The sequence below is a fragment of the Pinus tabuliformis genome, chromosome 2_2, assembly GCF_031772625.1.
Source record: "Pinus tabuliformis cultivar Carrire ecotype Pingquan chromosome 2_2, CPIR1, whole genome shotgun sequence".
NCBI lineage: Eukaryota > Viridiplantae > Streptophyta > Pinopsida > Pinales > Pinaceae > Pinus > Pinus tabuliformis.
Window position 1 is genome coordinate 815324269 of NC_142300.1, and position 23095 is coordinate 815347363.

General features: G+C 35.4%; 1 protein-coding gene across 1 annotated transcript; it reads right to left on the reverse strand.

Moving 5' to 3' along the window:
* Positions 1 to 1292: 1292 nt before the first annotated feature.
* On the reverse strand, positions 1293 to 5551 carry LOC149195462 (2-methylene-furan-3-one reductase-like). The gene is made up of 4 exons (XM_089405318.1): positions 5112 to 5551; positions 3433 to 3756; positions 3173 to 3332; positions 1293 to 2088 (listed from the first exon to the last, which is right to left on the reverse strand). The coding sequence occupies exons 1-4, from the start codon at positions 5298 to 5300 to the stop codon at positions 1823 to 1825; spliced, it is 939 nt and encodes a 312-aa protein (XP_089261444.1). The 5' UTR covers positions 5301 to 5551; the 3' UTR covers positions 1293 to 1822.
* Between the last annotated feature and the right edge of the window lie 17544 nt (positions 5552 to 23095).

Consider the following 23095-nt stretch of genomic DNA (forward strand, 5'->3'; position numbering starts at 1 on the left):
CTTAGGCCCAAAGTGGACAATATCATACCATTGTGGAGATATGTGGTGTCCATAGTCCCAACACTTTGGACTATGCCTCTTGAGATGTACTACATTATCTTTGTTCCCACTATCAATCTAGACTCTCATCATGGTTATTTGCTAACGGATCCTCTTGAGGAACTTCCATTCCCTTCAGCTTACAATCACTAAAAGAGTACAGTAACAAATTTTGCATAAATGGTGGGGAATTTTTCTTAAATAAACAAATGCATGCAATGAGCACACAGAAAAGAAACATGAAATCACCATTTGCAGTTTCCAACTTTAAGGATAATATGATCTTTTAATTCCTTCTCTTCAATGTTAATCTTGACATTTTTTGCTCCCCTTGTTTATCTGTTGAGTGTTACAGGGTCCAACTCCAAGACACTACCAAACAGGAATTCTATTTTTGTGAAAAGCTCCGGTGCCTTAAATTCATTCGGAAGGTAAAGCAATCTAATCCAAACCAGAATTTTCAAAACAACTAACGTCAATGGGGTAAAATAATGAAAACCAACAACACTATTTTTAAAGAACCATGGCTCCCCTAATAACCAAATTTCCAAGATCCTTAATCTCCAAATAAAAATATTGATAAAACCCTTACCTCTTATGCTCAAACGAGCACCACCATGTAGTATACTCTCCCACGCAGAAACTGAACATTTCTTCATTACCCAAGAAGGTACTATCAACCCCGGTCAGTGTTCTTGCATGTATATTGACAGATTTCTCAGAATTCAGGGACTTTTTAAACTGTAGAAAAATTTGATTCAAATTCTCCTAGAAAATTATCCAGTCTTTCCGGGCTGACACTGACCACCAGATGTTGCTCATGATACCTACAGCAAGGTGACAAAAAACTTGCAGAATTCATGAACTCTTAAAAATTGACATGCTGCTGATCAAAAAGCCCCAACTCTTTTTGCGCTTTCCTCCTACCAAACATTTGGTGTCTAGAGGGTTCCTGAGCAACCACCTCCTCTTGGGATACTAGAGGAGTTGTCATCGGCTGGTCTAAATTTTTATCTGCTAAAATGCACCAGATTTCCCTCACAGACACCGATCACCAGATTTTTCTGGTGTTTGTAGTTATTTAAGTTATATATAATAAATATTCTTAATGTCAACTTCATTTGAAGTTAAGATATTTTTGTATGATATAGATATTATTAATTTACATTATTTATTTGATTAATAAATAGATAATAATCTATATTATGAGAGGACCAAATAAATGAAGCAAATACAAATGATGGCCCATTGAATAATTTAAAGCCATAACTATATAAACTTCAAACTTAGAAACATAGCACATTCTTCATGCTTTAAGATTAAATCATTTCACACAAACCAGAAACACCGTAATTCCAGCAACTTTGTAGATGCAAGAACTAAAGAACATTCTCTGATGGTTGGATCAGAATTAGAACATTTAGGCTTCCAATCCATAATCATAGTAGAAGTGTTGTTTTTGGAGGTCGTGATGCGAGAATTGTGTCCAATGTTTCAGGTAGCCACTCCACCCATTCTCAAAGACCAATGTCCAAAAATAAACAGATGTGCTCTTCCAATTTTGTTTTTCTTCTCGGAATACAAGATTCGTCTTGTGTTTGATACATCCCTATCCTTTTCTCATTACACCATTCAAAAAAATTTAAACATTTGACCTTATGATCCAATCCAACAAAGTACAATGATAGCCTGGGCCCTGACCTGGGTACAAAAGATGACGGTATAAAAAGCTACTAAATAGAGCGTGCGGAAGAACAGTGTAGTAATCAGGCTATGGGACCAATCAAATGGGTGAAACGACAACCTTCCCTCTCGCTCTTCCACTTTCAAGATGCTTGAAGGCCTCCATAACATTTGAAAATGCATATGGGCCGCTGGGATCCATGACTGGCTTCAACTTCTCACACTCAATGTAGCCCCTAAGCCTCTCCAAGTTGCTCCCACTTGGAGTCACAATGTAAAATTCTGCCCTTGGATGAGGTGAGGAATTGGCAATATCAATAATTTTACCTTCCTCTTTTGCGACCACATGAGATCTGTGAGAATCTCCTGCGAAATCCAAATCAAATTTCTAATGAATAATAAATATATGGCCACGAAGGAAACATAAATCATCATGTTCAAAGGCGCTAAGAGTTCTTAAAGTTCAGGAATAATCATTGGATTTCTTTAAGCCATTAGTTGCTAATTGTCTAACAGTGTTGTAAGCAGAAAAAACTGCAAATGGAAAATGAGGATACAGTTTATTTTTACAAACTAAACTGCCAAATGGCACATGACGAAGAATTAAGAAAACAAGGATTTCCAAAGTTAAAAGTTTTAAGCTGGGAAACTCGTGGCATATTAGGCACCTATATTCTCACAGTGGGTTGGGAGTACATAAACAAGCAGACCAGGGTGAATATAAGAATTTGATCCACAGTCCGCAAACTTTTCCACTAGTTTGGAAGCCAACTTTGTTCCTTTTATATGTTTGGTATTATTGGTAATTGTTTTTTTTCTCCTCAACTAAACTGAACTTAGGATAGGACGAGTCCCAAATGTTGGATAGAAGAACTATCTCTCTATCTATGAAATGTTGTCACTAGGTTTGTATGAAGCTGGGTCAAACCTAGACACCTCTTGACCTGGACACCTCAAGAGACGTTTATTATCTCCTCAGGTAGCTTTCGCGCACAACCTTTGAACCAGTTACTGATGGGGCTTAACCCACACAGGCCAACTGGTCTACACCTCAAAAGTCAATACTTGTAATTGTTATTCTTAGCATTGGCAATAATAAAATTAATGTGCCAAGCTAAAGTCTTAGAAAAAACAGGATCTGATAGTAAATATTCTGTGGTGAGAGTGGTTGTGACATATTGCAAAATAGCATGAATATGATCACAGATATCTGCAGTTGAGTTGAACTTCTCAACGCCAACACTATTATGTGTAAAACGAGAGAAAGAAACTTGTAATTCCAAATCTACTGATTTTGTATTTCACCCCGCATCTCAGACTTGACTCCATGCCTATCAGGCCCCCACGTTGCCAAACGTCGCCAAAAAGTCATCAGTGGGATTGCCAAAGACAACAAATATATAGAAAGTACAAATAAATTAAGACGAAAGAAAAACGCCATAGAACTTACCAGTAGTATCAAAAACAAAGTCAAATCTTTCTGGTATTTGATCATAACTTTTCTTGGTATAATCAATCACCATATCAGGTCCTAATTTTTTCACAAAATCCACCTTCCCGGGGCTTGCAGTAGCTACTATTTTTGAAGCTCCGTACACATACTTGGCAAGCTGCGCACCACAAGTATTATTACAATCTTTGACCTGATCATTTTGCAGAGGAAGACCATTATTTGAGGTTTTAATACAGAAAAATAGTAAACGATTTTACCTGAATAGCCAGGCTACCAACACCTCCTTCTCCACCTACGATGAACACAGTCTGACCCCTTTGAAATTTTGCTCTGTCAAAACCTTCTTGGGCAGTTTGAAGAGCCAGAGGAAAGCTGGCTGCTTCTTCAAAGGACATGTTTTCAGGCTTCAAAGCAATCAGACTTTCTTCCACTGCTGTGTATTGTGTTAAAGTCCCATATTGTTTTGGCCTAACAGTGTTGAAGCTTTGAATATTGCCATACACTTCATCGCCCTTGCTAAACATTGAGACATTATCTCCTTCATCAACTACTACTCCTGCCACATCACAACCTGGAACCACCTGAAAAGAGTTTCAAAGAGAGACATGCAGTTCAGAAAGAATGGCCTTGGATCAAATCCATGTGGTAAACACTGGACAAGATGAGTGCATGCACTATTCATCGAAAGTGATGCAATATATCTGAAAATCATTGCAAAAGAGGGCTACATAATCCCAAAACAACCATGGATTCCGGTCAAAATTATGTATAATGTCCAAAACAGATTATAGGATTTTGCTTCAATCATAGACTGCTGCTGAGTACAATATGCTCTTTCTGACTCCTCATGTATAATGTCCAAAACAGATCATAGGATTTTGCTTCAATCATAGATTGCTGCTGAGTATAGTATGCTCTTTCTGACTCCTCTTAATGAAATGATCCAACAACCACACAGGAGTATGCGGAATATGATTAGAATTGTTGGGATCTAGTATCTACCAACATAGATTTATCTTAAATACTCAACTACTTACGAAAAAGACTCGCTCATTAAATTTGGGAAAAATATCAATAATGATCAGAATTGTATATGCAGAGCTGGACTAAAATTAGCACTTCCAGAAAAATATTTCTTTCAAATCAGGGTTTTTATTAGATTTGAGGATATGGGCATAAAAAGTACTGAAAGAAGTATGTTTCAGTACAAGGAAACAATGAATTCTGATCAAAGTCGTAAGCATATTGCAGCATAGATAAAAGGCCTTTGTAAATTCATCAGAAATTATGCAATGGATCTGGGAAAAAAATATAGCAAGGTCATACAAACCAAAATAACAGTGTCATGGATTCATTGCTCATTTTGCAAATTCATGTGATGTAAAATTATGTGAGTGATAAATGATCTATGTTTAAACTTCGGGATTAACTTGTATATAGTGAATATAGTGGTAGAGTTGAAAATCAACCTAAAACCCTAATGGTAGGGGTCGAAATCGATAAAAGCCCGGCCAGTTGCCGATTCCTGTAGCATTAATTGAAAAAAAAAACCAACATCAATTCTAATCAAAACCATGGATAAAATATGCTGTATCTGGAGATTATAAAGGCAAGATTATGCCCGTTCTACGGACGATGATTATGCCCGTTCTTATGTAATGGAACTCGAAGCTAACATAAGAACATATACAAGCCAAGAGTCTGATAAATAAATTTAGGTAAAATCCATGAAACAAGTCTCTGCAAAATTGATAAATGTGCTGCAAAGATCATAAAAAGCAAAGCAATGGAGCGTCATTTGAATCCTTCATTTCTAGGGCGATAGAATCCTATGACACATAAAATAGCTGTGAGCACCTAATTTATTGAATTTGATCTCTATATAAAATACAATAATGGGTTGTTACAAAATTCATCAGAGAGGTTGGGTTCTCACAGGGAATTCCAAACCAGTGTCCTTAAACACTCCATTGCGCAGTTTGAAATCTACAGGATTGAGTGCAGCAGCACGGACTCTTACAAGGACCTGATTATCCCCCAGTTGGGGCACAGGAAAGTCACCATACTGCAGCACTGCTCTGGGTCCATATTCGTTGTAAAACCAAGCCTTCTGCATATAATCCATGTTGCTTGTTCTTATGAATCAGCCAACTTCAAGAGATTGGGCTATTCGTTGTAAAACCAAGCCTTCTGCATATAATCCATGTTGCTTGTTCTTATGAATCAGCCAACTTCAAGAGATTGGACAAGCAAGGTAAGAAGCTGAAAGCAGGCTAAAAAGCCAAGTGGAAAATTGAGAGAGAAAGATTTTGTGGATGCGCCAGGACATGGTGGTGTGTGGGGAATACTCCTGGAAGTGAGTGCAGTGGAATCCTTTCCATGAATGGGGGCAAGGCCATGATGTCGACATTAGAGGGCAGCTTTTCAACACCCACTCTCTGATTGCAATTGCATCCGCTGATGTTGACGCTTGACCGTCGAGAAAATAAAGGCCTCTGATGCCTATTGCTGCCCACCCATCAACATCAATACAGCTAATAATGTTGGTACTGCTATCGGTTTCCATGTCCATACAACCAAACGTCCAAACAACCATTTCACAAATGGGAAAGTGGGTGGAGTGTAGAACAATTTATTGAACCATTTCTATTTACTAAATTATTTATTGAATTTTAATGATAGATTGTGCGAGAATACGTTTCTATTTACTAAATTATTTATTGAATTTTAATGATAGATTGTGCGAGAATACGTTTCTATTTACTAAATTATTTATTGAATTTTAATGATAGATTGTGTAAGAGCAAAAAAATTTAGATGCAGCAAAATAACAAATATGGTTTAGTAAATGGGGTATTTTCTTGAACGGGTGTCTTATAAACAGAGAAGAGAGAAAAAAAATTGTTATGGAAAAGTTCCACAAGTGTACTTGGGATAAGGAGTTAGGAACAAAGGAAAATTTCTATATTGAAGTGTTTAATATCACTCATAGTCATCGACCAAAAGCATATATAGAGGTCAATATCTCTTGGAGAGCCAAAATTCTTATTGCTCAATTAAAGACTAATTCTCATCAACTCCGTTGTGAAACATAGCGCTGGAAAAGGCCAAAAGAAGTGTGGGAGGAAAGAGTATGCATTTTTTGTTATTCAAGAAAAGTGGAAACAAAAACATTTCATTTTAGAATGTGAGGCCTTCAAAGACAACAGGGAAAGTTATGCAGATATGGTTTGTCTAGGTGGAAGCATTTATTTTGAAGCTTTAAGAAGCAATATGTCCCGCTATCTTTAACCTCGTGAACGTCAAAATAATTTCTTCTTATTATTATTATGTCAGGAAGGGTATTAAACATCTACCAGCACCTAAAAGTGTAAAAGTGTAATGAAACCCTACTTAATTTTATTTTCTCTATAAATCATTTTAGCTTGAAAAATTAAATTAAAATATATTCATATTTAAAAATTAAAATACTTTAAATAATAATAATAATAATAAAATCATTTTAAAATTTAATTTTGTTTAGAATGATATTTATTGTAATTATTTTTTGGTTAATATTTTTAAATTTTTTATCAAAAGGAATTTAGTTCAAATGGTATCCTTAAGATTTGTGTCTTAGGTAGTGTGAGTCCGAATTTCTTGATACGTGTTGGCTTTGTGACATTTAAGAAATATTGGTTCTACTAATGGTGGAAAAATAATGTAAGTTCAAGTGTAAAGAAATATTGGTTCTATTAATGGTGGAAAAGTAATGTGAGTTCAAATTTAAGGAGACATGTTCGCCTTTATTACATTTAAGGAAAAAATACTTTTCCAAAAAATAATAAGTAAACTATATAAGATTAAAAAAAATATTTTTATATTTATTAATATAATTTTTTTTATTAAAATTTTAAATATTTTAAAATATTATTTTTTAATTTTTTGATTAGATAAAACTAATTAAATAAATATTTTTATTTCTTTTAAAATTTATTTGTTGAAAAAAAAGATATTAAAATTTAAAAAAAAAATAATAATCACATATCTAATAAACTTACGACAAACCAAATAAATTATATAATAAATAAATAAAATATGTACCAACTTAAATAAGCAATAGTTATTTACCAACTTCATCCTTTTTACTTGAATTGCATATCGTTATAAGGCAAGTTGTACAGATTGAAAAGGGTGTACCTGTATGAGGTCCTATTTCTTGAACTAGAATATAATAAAGTAAATACATGCACCTTACCACATCACAGTTTGTTAATATTAGATGCATCATAGTCGTACGGATTATTCATTATTATTCATTATTGTTTGCTTTTGTACATGAAACACTTTAATTAAAAAATGTATTTTTATAAATTTCAATTTAATAAAATAAATATATGCATTTTACCATTTCATACTTAAATATTATATTGAAATTTGATGTCATTCTATTTAAGACAAAAAACGATTTAAAAATAATTACAAAATGTTACTGAAGAGTATGACTGAAAATTACTGGGTAAGAGTTATGTTTATTATTATAAATGTGGTTAATATTAGCCTTGAATAATTGATTTTTTAATTAACGAAAGAGATTTTTTTTTTAAATTTAATAGAAGAAATTATTTAATTTTAGTTAGATTTTTTATAAATATTATTTTTAAAAATGGTTGTTGGAGTGGGAAAGATAATATATAATTCTAAAGAACAAATGGTTCATAATTTGGGGTTTGGGAATAGCAACAAATAATCAAGTTGAATTATGGGCTTTGTGGAAAGGATTGGAGATCGTTATAAGCAAAAAGTAAAGAAATTAAAGGTTTTGAGGAATTTCATGGTTGTTATTAGACATATCTCCAATGCGACAACAAGCAGAAATTCTAGTCTCTCTTCAATTGTTCACAGGATATCATTGCAATTGAAAATTTTGAAGAAATCTCCCTCCAACACATTTTTATATTTCTAAATGACAAGGCGGAAAAACTTGTCAAGCTAGGCTCTGAGCTTGAGCAAGGAACTATTGAATTTCATGATGGAGAAAGGAATTTGGCCCCAATCCATGAAATTTGAATGGATTTAATGCAAAAGGTTTGGTCGTCGCCTCGAAAGAAGTTTATGGTAGTTGGAGTAATGGAATTAAATGAATTTTTCCAGGTGGAGTTTCACCTCCCTAACATTGTCTCCTTGAAAGACCTTCTGCATGGACGAGGTGAGATCACCACGTATCATTCCTCCTCCGGAAGTGAATATAGTTGGTACAAATGCATGGGAGGGCAGATACTTATAACGAGGGATAGTCTTTTCACCTTATGCCAAGGATCCTCCGAAGCCTTGGCCATTAATGATCTTAAGCATCCCCTCTACTTGAAGTTATTCAGTATGGTAGTGGAGGTCGATTTGAGATCTCATATAATGTTAGAATTAATGTGTTTTCTTGGGGACTACTTTGGACGGAGCGCGATAGAAATGTAAAATTTGTAGGATTCATGGGCATTTGTATTATTCGTTGATGTTGTTACTAGTATCTTGTTACTATGGCTGGCATGGAGAGTCAAGGCCCATAAGGTGGTTTGGACCACTAGAAGAAATCGATGGGGAGGTTGTTTAAGGTATTAATGGGATTGTCTAAAATCTTTGTCAGAAGGTTGGAGCTTTTGGAGCATGATAAGGATGAAATATTTAAGCTCATGGAGCAGAACTTTGAATGGCAACATGTTCAAATGGAAATAAAACTCGTTGGTTTGGAGAGGAAGCTTCTTTTGTTGGAGGCACAATTAAGCGGAGTCGAAAGGACTGTAGAGTCTGATGACATGCTCAATTTCTTTGATTCGACAACCAATTCTTAGAAAGTTGTCGTGGATGGTTCAACGCTTAGTGAAGGACAACCCCATGGTAAAGAGGTAGCGATGGGAGACAAGTTTGAAGTTGGCCCCTATGGGGAACCCTAGATAATATGTCATATTTATTGTAAGTTTGAACCTTTTTTTGGGTCAATTTTGTAAAATATATGGGAGGTTTCAATGCAAAATAGTAGTGCAAAAAGACCGTAGAAGTAAGAAAATTTTGTTGTGGTTGTACTAGAACATTGAAATAGCAAAAGTAATTGAAGCTTATAAATAGTTTTGGCCATAAAAACCAGAATTTATAATACAAAAAATAATAATAATATTTACTCGTAAGTAAATAATGATTATGCATTTAGTCTCAATCAAATGGAGCTTTCATTGTATAATTGGAAATATATATATTGTGAAATAATGTAATGAAGAAGGTAGTGAGATACATGTTAAATACCATCATCACGTTGGGTGAAAAGTTGTCATTAAATATAGTTTAGCATATTTCCCTTTCTTCAGTATCTTTTGAGGTTAATTTTACATGAAATCTTGTAAGAAATTTTTGGAATTTTGAATTTCAATTATATAATATGTTTAATTCAAGTGTCCTAGAGGGTTTTCACATGAATAATGCTTATACATTTAGTCTCAATCAAATGGGTTTTCATTGTATACTTGACCATACATATATTGTGAAATAATGTAATGAAGAAGGTAGTGAGATACATGTTAAATATTATCATTACTTTGGGTGAAAAATTGTGGATAAGCATAGTTTAACTATTATAAGTTTTTGTCCTTCCATAGGTATTTTTTGAGGTTAATTTGGAGAGAAATCTTGTAGGAAATTTTTGGAATCTTAAATTTCAATTATATAATATGAATAATTCAAGTATCCTATGGGGTTTTGACAGAGCCTAAATCATTTATGCATTCAAGAAAGCATTTTATACAACTAAAACTCACAATCTTGTCAATAATTGTATTGCTAGATTCCAATTAAAAAAAATAAAAACATTTAATAGTTAGACTAATCATTGTTAATCCTTCCAAACAAGGACTATACTTATTGTTATAAATCATCATCAATAATAATAATTAGTCTATTTTTCTTTTCCAAAAAGAGGAAAGAGAATAGTTATATCGTTTAGAGATATTATCTGTTTTTTGATAATATATAAATGACTAAAATATTATTTATGTATATTCTAACTAAATGGTTTTTTTGGCATGTCAATATAACTTCTACCGAGATTTCTTGTAGTTTAAAATGCATTTTTGAATGCTAATGGATTCAACGCCCTGAAATACCTTGAGCCACCTATAAATTAAACAATTGAAACTTATAATTTTAATTAGCCTAGATCCAACTTAACTCCTGATCGGATCGAATCTCTTTTCACTCTAATAGTGGTTTATATATCAAGAGATTTGATCTCTCTCAACCCTTGGTAGGTTTGGAGTTAAGATGGATCTAGGTTGGTTGGTTTAATTATTTTTATAATTAATTATAATTATAATTATTAGTTTTATGTTTTTTATTTTATTTTTAGTTTTATGTAATTTGACAAAGTCAAAATGTTTTATTGATGATTATAGTTATTATTACTATTATTATTATTTTGACTGAGCCAAAATGTTTACATGACATGACATTACGTTATATTACAACATCTCTACTATATTGGGATGGACAACACTTTTGGAGAAATTTGACTAGAAAAAATGCCTAGAAAGTAGTCATGTCTTTTTTTTTGTAATATCTGACTTTAATTTCTATTGATATTCAAAAAACAAAATTTACAATTGATGTGCGTTGTAGCATATTGTTGACTTTGTCAACCAGAAAGTCCATATCCACATATAACCGAGAGTAGCAACTGCCCCGACTATGAACAAAATCATAAGTATCGGCCAGTAGAAGTAACAACCACACTAAGTTGACCATTGACAAAAAACATACATATTATTGAACTAGAAGACAAACATATCAAGAAAGAACCAAAAACATAATAGCCCAACACATAAACCGGATAGTGGAAGAGAATCAGGAGAAATCATTCATCAAGGATGATCATTAGATGATCTGGAGACAAATTTCCATTGACCATGTTGACTGGTGTGGCATCAATGATCGCTTCACCATTCTGAGGCATTATGGAATCTATATCCGAGTCTGACTTGATGTAGCGCTCGATTTTTTTCAGTCGAACCACGATGTCATCAATATCGTATCTAATATCCCTCACTATACGTTTGAGGTCCTCCTGACCCACAAAAAACTTATAATTATCAACCTACTTGTCCTGCAACACCATATGAAGTAGAGATGTCATCTGTCTATGAGAGAATATTGAATGTAGTAAGCATAACTAGCATTTTCTCCATTTGCCTGGGTCTGGTATGCACTCTGTTTTTGTTCACAAACCTCAGAATATGAATGATATTGTCTTTCACTTAATTCTCTTGCCTCTAGGGATCGTATTTCCTATCAAACTTCCAGGGGCACAACATCATAAAAGTTTGTTAATGACTCCCAACTAAAGATATGATGTTTTCTAGAGGATGACATTGCAGATGATCATCCTCTTCTGTTAATGAGTCACTGTCGTGGTGCCATCGAACAGAATATCCTGCAATAAAATTGGACTATCAAGACTTGAGAAAACCCACAAGGTAATTTACGTAGGACAACAGGGTAAGGTCAAGACAAAAAACCCTCGATTCCCTTAATACCATACACAACTAGTGGGGATAAAGATTGAGTGTAAACATCATCCACATACCTACAACCATGAGTATTCCAACTGAAGAGGACTCGAGACCAGAAACAACTAAGAACCATAGACAATTTCCCCTCCTGAAACGACGTAACCAGCCACTGCTCAATTCAAAACTTCAAATTGTTAAAACCAAATAAAAAATGAACCATTGTACTAGACATTGACAACCAAGAGTGGACAATTAAAAGATAACCCAAAAGGTTCAAGGGACTATAAATCGGTTGACGAAAGCACCACCACCAACTCGAAAGATGGACCAAAGGACGAGTTATGCAAAAAGTACACAAAATACATCTAGTGGTTGCCCATGACCCCACAATCCTATCTATGACAATAATAGAGTGAAGAATAGACATATGAGATTGGCCAAAATAATCACCACCCTTAACTATATTCCTCAACACAAGATGAACTGGGATGTATCGCAGATTAACACGACTACAAAACCTGAAATGACATCGTATGCAATTAAAATACCCAGACTAAGCACATGACCACCCCAGACCTAAATATACTGTGAAGTACCTACTCAAATCTGAACAAAATGGGAAATTGTAAAGGAAATGAACTTGAGAGTGTGCAACTTCGTAAAATCCTTGACCATAGAAAACATTGTCCACTTGCACATTTTCGAAAGGATGGAGACAATATATTGCCACCCTACATACAATGGTACTCTTCGCAACTCCTTAGAAATAATTAAACCTATATATGACTGAACTGCAACGGTGAAAGAGTCAGATTGGAAGCTCACTAGAAATCATGGTCTGTAGATGGGTTCAATAGCATACCCCACAATAGTTAGAAGTGTTTGGCACCACCCTGTAGATTCTAATGCTCTTTGCCACCCTCTATGCTCAATAGGGTCTGTATATAACCAAGTCAATGGACCAATGTTGAACCATGAAACATAACAAAACCTTTGACATGTTTTCATCGTGTGCCAAGTGTTTCACCCCATCTTGTACATCTTTGGTCCAAAACCACCCATAACTCGTGTATCATTAATTTCGATCGATCGCCTATCAGGGCGAATCCTCCCTATCTCCAATCTCCCACAGGTCTGCTCCTCCATGGCAACTTTGAAAACCTCAACTCCTTGTTCAAAGATGTTTGCAGAGCCCACTACTGCATACCATAATGTTGTGAACTAAATGTCCCACATGAAATAACATACGACGCCCATTCTAAACATTGTTTTCCTCCTCCACGTGTTGGGGATTTTGTGCCAAGTTGGTGGCTTGGCAAACTCCCCCAGTGTTGCCCCCACCTTGGTTAGCAAAACGCCTCACATGATACTCATTTGATTTGTGTTGCCCATCTGCTGGAAAACCTTTTTTCCCATGTCGACGATGGTTTACCATCATCTAAACACCCCCATAAGGGATAGAAAATAGTCATGTCATCTACTAACTAGAATACCAGTATTATTTATATATTTTATGTGCATTTCTATATAAAATGATGGTCACACATTTAACAAAAATATAATTTTCAATAAACATATGGTGGGACGAGGTCGTGAGATCTCTTAACAATTAAAGAAATCTAGATTTGATGTAATTAAAGTTTATGATTATAAAACTATTATTGTTGTTATAAACATTTGCATTTCCATAAATGATAAGTACATCTAAAAATCATTAGATTAGATGAAACCTAATAACCAACCTAGATCCATCTTAACTCTGGATCAACTAAAGGCTAAGAGAGATCCAATCTCTTGAGATACAAACCTCTTTTAGAATGAAAAGAGCTTTGATCTCTCTAAACTAATTTAAAATGGATCAAAATTGATTTAATTATTAATTATTAATTTTATATTTTATATTATTTTTCTTTTTGGTTTTAAATAATTTCAGCGAATAAAACTACTTGATTGATAATTATAATTATAAATTTCTATATTTTTATTTTTATTATTTCTATTTTTTAATTAAAAATAGGATATTACACCATTTTTACCCTACTGACTAGAAACCACTTTTTAAAATAAGATGAGATCTAAGTTTTCATGTGTTCAAACATACAAAGTATTATTTTTATTTATAATTCTTTATAAACATTTTTTTAAAATCTAAACAAAATTATCTTTAATGATTTACCTTTCGTATTGGGTTAAGAACGAGGAGTAATAATTATAAAAAGATGTCAACGCTTAAAGTATAACGATTTCAAATCCATTCCTATGTGAATGAAAATTATTTATTTTTAAGAACATTGAAAAAGCAATACCTATTCTTATATAATATAATATGATATCCACCCTTGAAGTTTGCCTAAGTTTGCGTGTCAAATTGTAAGTATTCTCACTAAGTTGAAGAGGTCAAATTGTGAGTATTCTCACTAAGTTGAAGAGGTCGGATTATTATGTTAATTCTTAATTTATTTTAGTGGTGTTTTTAGTGTAAAAAAATAATTTTCAATATGTATAATTTTAATGAGTTTTTCTATTACATTAATTTTATATTTTTTTCTAGGTTAAACAGAACCACTTATTCACCAACATCACCCTATTAATATGAATCTTTTAAAATTTATTTTATTATCTTTTAAATTAATAATCCAAAATAACTCCAAACACTAATTTATTAACGCTCTAATCACTAACACACTAACCAACACAACCTCTATTTACCATTCTTTTAGCGGTTAATAAATCAATTAACTAAAATGTCTTAATAACTAACTTACAAAATCCCTAACTACTATGGTTAAATATAATCAAACATGATAAATTATGGTAAAATATAGTTATTCATGATTGATGATTTTTTTTTTACAGAAACGGGTAGTGGATATATTAGATACTTGGCCTTAATGTCAAAAATCGGATTACAAAAGGTGAGTCTAATTTCACAAGTACCGCGTAACCATGCAAGGCCATGGCATTTATGCTTAGCTCACATCTCTTTTTGGCTACTACTATGAGGTCAATTTCAGATATTTTTCCAAGTTTATGAATACATACGAACTGGTTTAACAAAAAAAAGTAAAACATGACAGCTATCTAAATTAAGGAATTGGTTCCCATGTTTTCTGTCCGCCTCTGAGTAAGGCTCCAACCGTAAGGAGGGTTGCTTTGTTGGCTTCAATGTCCACCTCCTTATTATTAGCTCTCAACACATGGTAGAAATTCAAATTCTGGAAAGAGTCTCCAAGGTCTGTTATTCTAAAGATCAGCCTTGCAAGCCTTAGATCCGTTGGCTTAGAATGTGTCACCATAGTGTTGATGATGACCTGAGAGTCCCCAATTACATTAGCCTCCCTGATGTTCAACACTTTCAACAACTTGAGCCCTTGGAAAAGAGTCAAAGCCTCAACTTGAATGCTAGAAGTAATGCTCAAACCCCAGGCAAAACTGTGTATCCTTATGCCATTTGGGTTCACTATGACGCCTCCTGCACCAGCTCTTCTAGGATTGGCCTTTGCAGCCCCATCAAAAAAGAGAGAGTATCTCTGCTGTTTTGTATTCCAATCCTAGAATTCTTTTGCTGAAACTCTTATTTGCCAATCTTTGGGGAGGGTGATACTATTTGCAATATTTTGGAACTGAAGATCAAGAGAGGAGCCTCAATTTATATCTTGTTGGCTGAGATTTAAATCGTCTTTATGGTCTCTCAGACACTCTTTTCGCTGGCATTTAATCTTAACTACCACAAGCTTGGCATCTTGTTCGTAGTTTCTAAAAATTCTTTTATTTCGCTTAAGCCAAACCTGCCAACAGATTATTTTAGGAAGAGCAGACCAAGCAACTCTGATAATTTTGTTTTTTGGGGGAGGTCCAGGATATCTTTGCAGCCATTTAGCAAAAAGTTCAGGAATGGAGGAAGGCAACACGAAGCTGGAACTCAAAGTTCCCAACAATTCTATCCAAATCTGCAAAGTGAAGGTGCATTCAAGCATTAGATGAATGACGCTTTCCTGATTTACCTTACAAAGGTTGCACCTTGAAGGACCGTGGAAACCACGCTTCTGAAGATTTTCATCAGTCAAGATTTTGGAGTGACATAGCAGCCAGTTGAAGAAATCAATTTTAGGCAAGGAGGGATAATGCCAAATCCCTTTCCACGGCTCAGGGTTCGTGGCCACGTGAGGGCGCTCACATAGCTTGGCGTAACCTTGAGCAATGGTGTATCCACTAGCCAGCGTACCCCATCCTCTTAAGTCTCGTTTTCGATCCAACAATGGAGCCAATCTGTGGAGCTTGGAAAGCAGAATCTCGCACTCCATAGATAAATCTGGGGGCGTTTGAAGGTTCCAACCAGCCCATCGTGAATTCTGCCAATCTGAAATGTCCCACAGAGTACGCATACCAGCCTCATTCATCCATCTGCACAGCGCTTGAAGCGAATGACAGTCTCCCAACGGCTCATTGTTCAATATTTTGTCTGTCCAAAGATTGACCCTTTTTCCATTACCGGGAAGCCAAAAGGCATGAGCGCTGATGAGAGAGCAGGCTCTGTTGCAAAGCTTCAAAAAGGGCATATTTGGATGCGTCCTAGGGTGATCTAGGCAGCGAGAACACTGACCTTGGAAATATTTTTTCCGAAGAGCTAGTTGCGCCCAGCCAGGATTAGGAGCAATAATTCTCCAGATTAATTTAGCTCCCATTACAATATTATGATAACCAAGGTTTTTGAAATTTAAGCCTCCTTCCAACAGTGGTTTGGAGATGGATTCCCAGCTAACTAGCAGAATCTTTTTCTCATTCTGTTTGATCCCCTTCCAAAAAAATTCCCAGATGATCTCCTCCATTTTTCTGAAAATACCATAGGGAGCAAGAAGGACAGAAAATTGAAATAAGGGAAGACTGGAAAGAACAGATTTAATGAGGACAGACTTACCAGCAATGTTAAGCCAGGAAAAGCCCGAGGAAAGCAACTTGTTCTTATATTTCTCCAATTGGGGGATCCAATCTCTGTTATAGGCTCTTTTGAGGAAAATTGGGAGGCCCAAGTACTTGAAGGAAGTCCAGTTTAAGGATGCGGTGAAACCAAAGGTTCTGGAAATGGAGTTAAGCAAGCTGGAAGTGGTGTTCCAGCAATAGATATGACATTTGCCATTGTTTAGACTGCTTCCCGAAACCATGCAAAAATCGTCCAAAGCTCTTTTAAATCTGGAGGCCATAAGCACAGAAGCTGCTCCCAATAATAAGGTGTCATCCGCAAAGAGGGCATGATTTATGTTTTAACACCTCTTGCAATACAAAGTCCAGCAATATCCTAATCTGCCCTTTTTTATTTAGGTAGAAACTGAGGACAGAGGCTTGAAGAACAAATAGAAGGGGTGAGAGAGGGCACCCCTGCCTAAGCCCTCTCGTGGCTTTGAAAAAATCAGCAGCTCTGCCATTTACTAAAGGGGCAATCCAAGGCTCCGAGATGCAAGCCCGAATCCAATTTATAAAATTCTCTCCAAATTTAGGCTTGTGTAAGACTTTCAGCAGAAAGCTATGCCTAACTCTATCGAAAGCATTTGCTAGATCAAGTTCAACAACCATACCTTTTTCATTGTGCCTCAGGCTTAAGTGGATTGCCTCTTGGACTAGAATGAAATTGTCCACAATCTGTCTACCTTGGATGAAGCCTCCTTGGCTTTCTGGTATGATTTTGGGGAGGATGGGCTTCAGTCTATTGGCGATGACTTTGGTGATCAATTTGTAACCAATATTGTAGAGAAAAATCAGGCGAAACCTGTTAAAGGAGTTGGCCCCCTTCTCTTTGGGAATGAGAGCAAGAATAACAGAGTTCGTGCTGCCTCCGATTTTCTAGCAAAATTGAGATTTTAGAACCATTTTGTAGAGATATTTTTCCACAATAGGCCAGAAAATTTGGAGGAATCTGGCTGAGAATCCATCCGGCCCAGGGGCTTTGTCTGGGTCCATGGCAAAAAGGGCATCCTTGACTTCATTCTTGGTGACTTTAGCTTCAAGGAGGTGATTCATTTCAGCAGAAATCAAGGAGGGGACCACGTCCATCATATTTGAATTTTGATCCAGAATTATATCTTCACTATACAAGCTTTTAAAATGAAGGGAGGCTACTTTTTTGATGTTTGCATTATTCTTGTGAATGATAGAACCATCTTTGATTTCAGAAATGGAATTGGTACATTTCCTGGCTTGAGCTTGTTTTTGAAAAAAAGAAGAATTCTTGTCCCCTACTTTAAGCCAGAGACTATGAGACTTAAGTCTCCAGTATTCTTCCTTAGTTAGACAAGCCTTGTGATAGTTTTGCTGAAATAGGGCTTCTTTATCTAGAATATCTTTTGTTATGTCAGCTGTTTCAGCTTGAAGATGGTGAATTTCCAATGCGCGTTGAATATTTTTTCTTTCGTTGGCTGGATTGGGCAAAGATTTAGCCCAGTTTTTCAACACCCTTTTCACTCTTCTAAGCTTCTCTTCCCAGACGAAAAAGGGGGAGCCTTTGACTGGCTGCAGCCAAATGCCCTTAACTAATTGCATGAAGTCTGATTCCTTAGCCCAAAGCAGGCTAAATCTGAAGAGAATAGGTCCAATATCAAGCTCAAACACGAGTTCCAGCTTGATGGCTTTATGATCTAAAGTACTGCAAGGGAGAATATGGACTCTAGCCTCTAATCCAAGAAGAAGAAAAGAGCTTTGAATAAAGAATCTGTCCAACTTGGCAGCTATGTGGCCAGGACCAATTCTTTTATTAGTCCAAGTGAACTTGCCTGAGGTTGGCTTGATGTCCAACAGGTCCCAATCCTGCATAAGGTCCTCTGCCCATTCCCTAGCCAGATCATGAACAACGCTGCCTCCTCTCTTATCTGCTGATAGGAGAGTGAGGTTGAGGTCTTCGGCAATGATGATATTCTCAAGATTAATTAGATCTGCTTGGTTTCTTAAGGAGTACCAACAGGCCTTTTTTTCCCCGGCGTTCACAAGAATGTACATGTTGAGGAGACTAAAAAATTGATTTGTTTCTACATGCTGCAATTTTAAGAATAGCCAATGAGAGTTGAGAGTCTCAGAAATGACTGAGAATTTGTTAGCGTTCTAAAGGGTGCCCACCCCACTGGAAGCCCCTCGGGATGAGATTGGTTTCGCCTCACATTTATTCCAGAGTTTCTTACTTACCTGAAGGAAGGTGGATTCCTCCAGTTTGGTCTCCTGGATGAGAAGTATGTCTGGAGCTTTTGTCCTGATTAAACTTCTGATGGCTTCTTCTTTGATTCTACTCCCCATACCTCTACAGTTCCAGGAGACAATCTTCATCATTTGTATTTCTGGTTGGCTCCCTTGGAGCCTTGGGGCTGATTTCTCGCCATCTTAGGTTTTGTCGCTAATAGCTTCTCAAGAGTTGGCTGGCTGCCTTGGAGCTTGTCTTTGAAAGTTTCCAGCTCTCTTTTTTCCTGATCTGTTTTGCGGCCTCTTGTGGATCTCCTTGTCGAGGCTTGTGATTCTCCTATTTTGCCTTCTTCCTCCGAGCCTTCAGATTCTTGCTCAACTTCCTCGACTTCTACAGTGTTTCCTTTGGAACTCTCAGCAAGGCTTGCCCCCTTGGGAGAAGAGGGGGTACCTTTTGTGAGGGGGGTTGATTTTTGGATATCTGCTTCCTGTGTTTCCTCTATTTGTGAGCTTAGAGGGGCGAATTTATTTTCTTGCTCCATTCTGACAGGGGGTTGCTGAGGGCCTCTTTCGGTTGTACCAACATGTTTTTGGGTTTTCTTGGCACACTTGACCTGACTCCAGCCTTCTTCTCTACCCTTATTTGGATCAGCATTAGTTGGGCATCCTTTGGCGAAGTGGCCATAGACATGGCATTTTCGGCGCTTGAAGGGAAACTTCTCATAGTCAATCTTTTGTAAATGAGTCCAGCTTCCTACTTTGATTTTGATGGCTTCCGGGAGTCCCACCTCTAGATCTACTTCTACGTAGATTCGGGCACAATCATATTGATCTTTGTTGTTTGCCCGGTCTATGAATTTCCCAAGGGCATTGTTGATGTGCTTCAACGAGTCCCAGTTCCAACAATGCACTGGGAGATTTGGAAGCCTGACCCACACCGAGGCCCTGGGGGCCCATGAAATAGGGGCCATTTTGGAAGATTAGATCCTTGTCTTCCTTAGAGGTGAATTCGAAGAGAAAAAACCCTCGTCCTAAGAAATAAGATGTGACAATATTCTTGATCAAAGGAGCCCAGTTCTTGTTGACCCAGTTCTCAATGGACTTAGGAGAAGGCCATAGTCGGGTGAACTGACCGACTAGTGCCCGCTTAGCCAAGGACAGGGCGACTTGGATCGGAGTCTCTGGCGGCAGGGAGATTTCAGGAATATCTTCGAGCCTCTTGACGAATTTGGCAGCTTCATTCTTTTTCTTTTGCGGCAAACCGACCAAGAGCCGAGAGAAGGCTTCGACAGAAGAAGAAGGCGGAGGAGGGGGGAGGGGGGCTGCCTGGGGCGAGCCCGGGACCTCCATGGACGCGAACTCCTCCCAGCGACAAACGAGCCACACAGCAGGCTCTCAACTGAAAAGCGCAAGAAAGCAAGCCCAGGGCCTCAGGGCCAGAGGGCAGGGGGACCTAGGGCGCAGGTAGCGAACTAGGGTTTCGCTACCAAGTCAAATCACTCCAGTTGAGATCCCCATTTTTTCAAGTCACCCCATTGGAGCCATTGTTATCCATGATACCCCCATCCATGATTGATGTTACTAACCAACTAACTTATAAATTCTTTGAGTTTTGTCCAACCAATCCCTTAAAAAGTAAGTTCCAAGCAATTTTACTACATTGTAATTCATTTATTAATATTCTTTCATTGCAAATTGCAATCATACCAAAGTTGACATACAATGTAAAGCTGCTAAGAAGACCATATCTAATGAGGTTTTTCCTTTCCATTTTTGAATAAGAGGTAAATATTAATACAACATCACTATAATGCTAGCTTTTCCAATACAACTTCCAACTTCCTTGCAACATTTAAATTACTTTAAAATTAATCTTTATGAGTGAAATTTGAACTGCTCGGTACTCCCACTCTTAAACAAACCATTATAAAGAACCTTGCAAGTATATATATAATCTAACTTATAGATGAAATAAATCTTTTCTAAGGAATCTGGTAAAACTATTTCAAGAAAGAATGTGATTTTTTGTTATTTAAAATGTATTTTTGAATGCATAAATGGATTCAACACCCGAAAACCCTTTGAAGGCACTCAAATTCTTCAAATTAAACAACTTAAACTCAAGTTTTTAAAAATATTTTCCAAATTTTGGTTAAAAATTAATCGAAAAAGATATCGTGGAAAAAGACATTTCATTCATATATATATATATATATATATATATATATATATTAATGTATTAATTGTTATGAATAAATGTTTATATTAAAATATATATATTTGATAAAATAGATAAATTTTTGGAGTTTTTAATGGATTTCTGGCCAGTAGAAAAAATTGTGGTGAACTTTTGATTTATGTTGTTTAAACTAGTTTTTTAATTGCATATATAGATTCAACACTATGAAAAACCGTTGAGACACTTTGATCGTGTAGAATTGATCCATCAAACTTTAGATTTTAATAAATTATTGCGGGATTCTAAACAAAATAAATCTAAAAATAAACAAAAAAAAAATTCAATAAATCTCGCTTAAAACAAATAAATTATTAATTTATTTTTTATTTATTTATAAAATAAACAAATATTATTTTTATATTAAAATATAAAAACAAATATAAATTATTAACCTAAAATCAAAATATATAATAATAATAATAATGTTGTCATTTTTATGCACTTACCATCTCCTCATGATAAAAAGTGTCCTCTGCTCTACTTTATACCAACCACAGTTCTCTTTTTCCAAGTGGCAATCATGGAAACACAAAGCACCAACAAGAACGGCATATGTTTGTACACATTCCATTCATGCTGTCCTTGCACTTGAAGAATAATGATGTTTGCCCTTATATGGACATGAAATGACACCCAAATCATGGCCCTCCAAAGTTCCCTTGTTCTTGAATCAGTTTAAAATCTATATGGAGTATTCACTCATATATTACGGTGTTGTGCTAGAAGACCATGTAAATAATGGATTGACTGGTAGGCAGCAGATTAAAAGGTGTAAATATTTATGAGTTAATTATTGATATAATTAACTAAAAAAATAATTAAAATTAACCAGTGTAATGTTTATCATTGTTTTTGAAGTTGGTATATTTTTGTATAATGAGATATGGGTTCTACTTATCATTTTTATAGTTAGTATTTTTTATTTAAGAAGAGTAAATAAAATTATGTTTGTATATATTGTTTTTGAAGGTGGTATATTTATGTATAACGAGCTATGGGTTCTACTTATCATTTTTATAGTTAGTAATTTTTATTTAAAAAGAATCTAAATAAAAAGTTAGTAATTTTTTATTTAAAAAGAATCTAAATAAAATTATGTTTGTATATATTTTAATTTAGTGAAACTTTATTGCTTTACTAAAAGAGAAGTGGAATTTTATATAGTAAATGACATGCACTTAACTTTTTCATTGTGTGAAGGAGACTATATTAGAGGAGTTTCGCTTCTTATTATATATAAACCATGTTTTGATATTCAAAAGTGGTTATATTATTAAGGGGTAATATATGGTTTCAAAAGAAGAAAATAAATAACATTTTTATGGAAATTAGGATCCCAACCAATGATTTAGCTTTAGCTTTACTTTAAGGCATATCTGTTTTCAGAGATAGAAACATTTGTATAATAACAATGATTTTAGACTTAACATTCATTACAAAACATTGTATTAAAGTAATCCTCCAAACAACTTTAATTTGCACTAAATTGTTCAAAGGAATCCATCGTTGGTTCAAAACTTCAAGAAGCTTGAGTTCTACAATTTTTGCAACAACGAAATCAAATAATCAATATGTACGCTAACAACAACATGGGGTTTGACGAGGGAATGCTTGTTATAAATGCGTGGGGAAGGGGAGAGTTTAATCTCCCACCACCCCATGATGTGTTTCCTTATGATGAATAACCTCTCCATTATCAACACTTTCCCTCATATACTAAGTTGATGGGATGAGGATTTACTTCACTAGCATTGTAGTATTATCACTTTCATAATTACTATAATGTGAAGGTTAATTTTGGGTATAATGGCATTGTTGTGGGATGTGTATCGTTTATTTTATAAGCCTCTCAAGTATAGTAGAAACACTTTCCATAATTATAAATGATGGCTTATCCATTGAGCAAGGGTGCCAAACCTGATTAGGTCAAGGTATCATCTATGTTATTTAATATTGCTTTCAATTTCTTGGATATTGGCTTAGATGTAGACT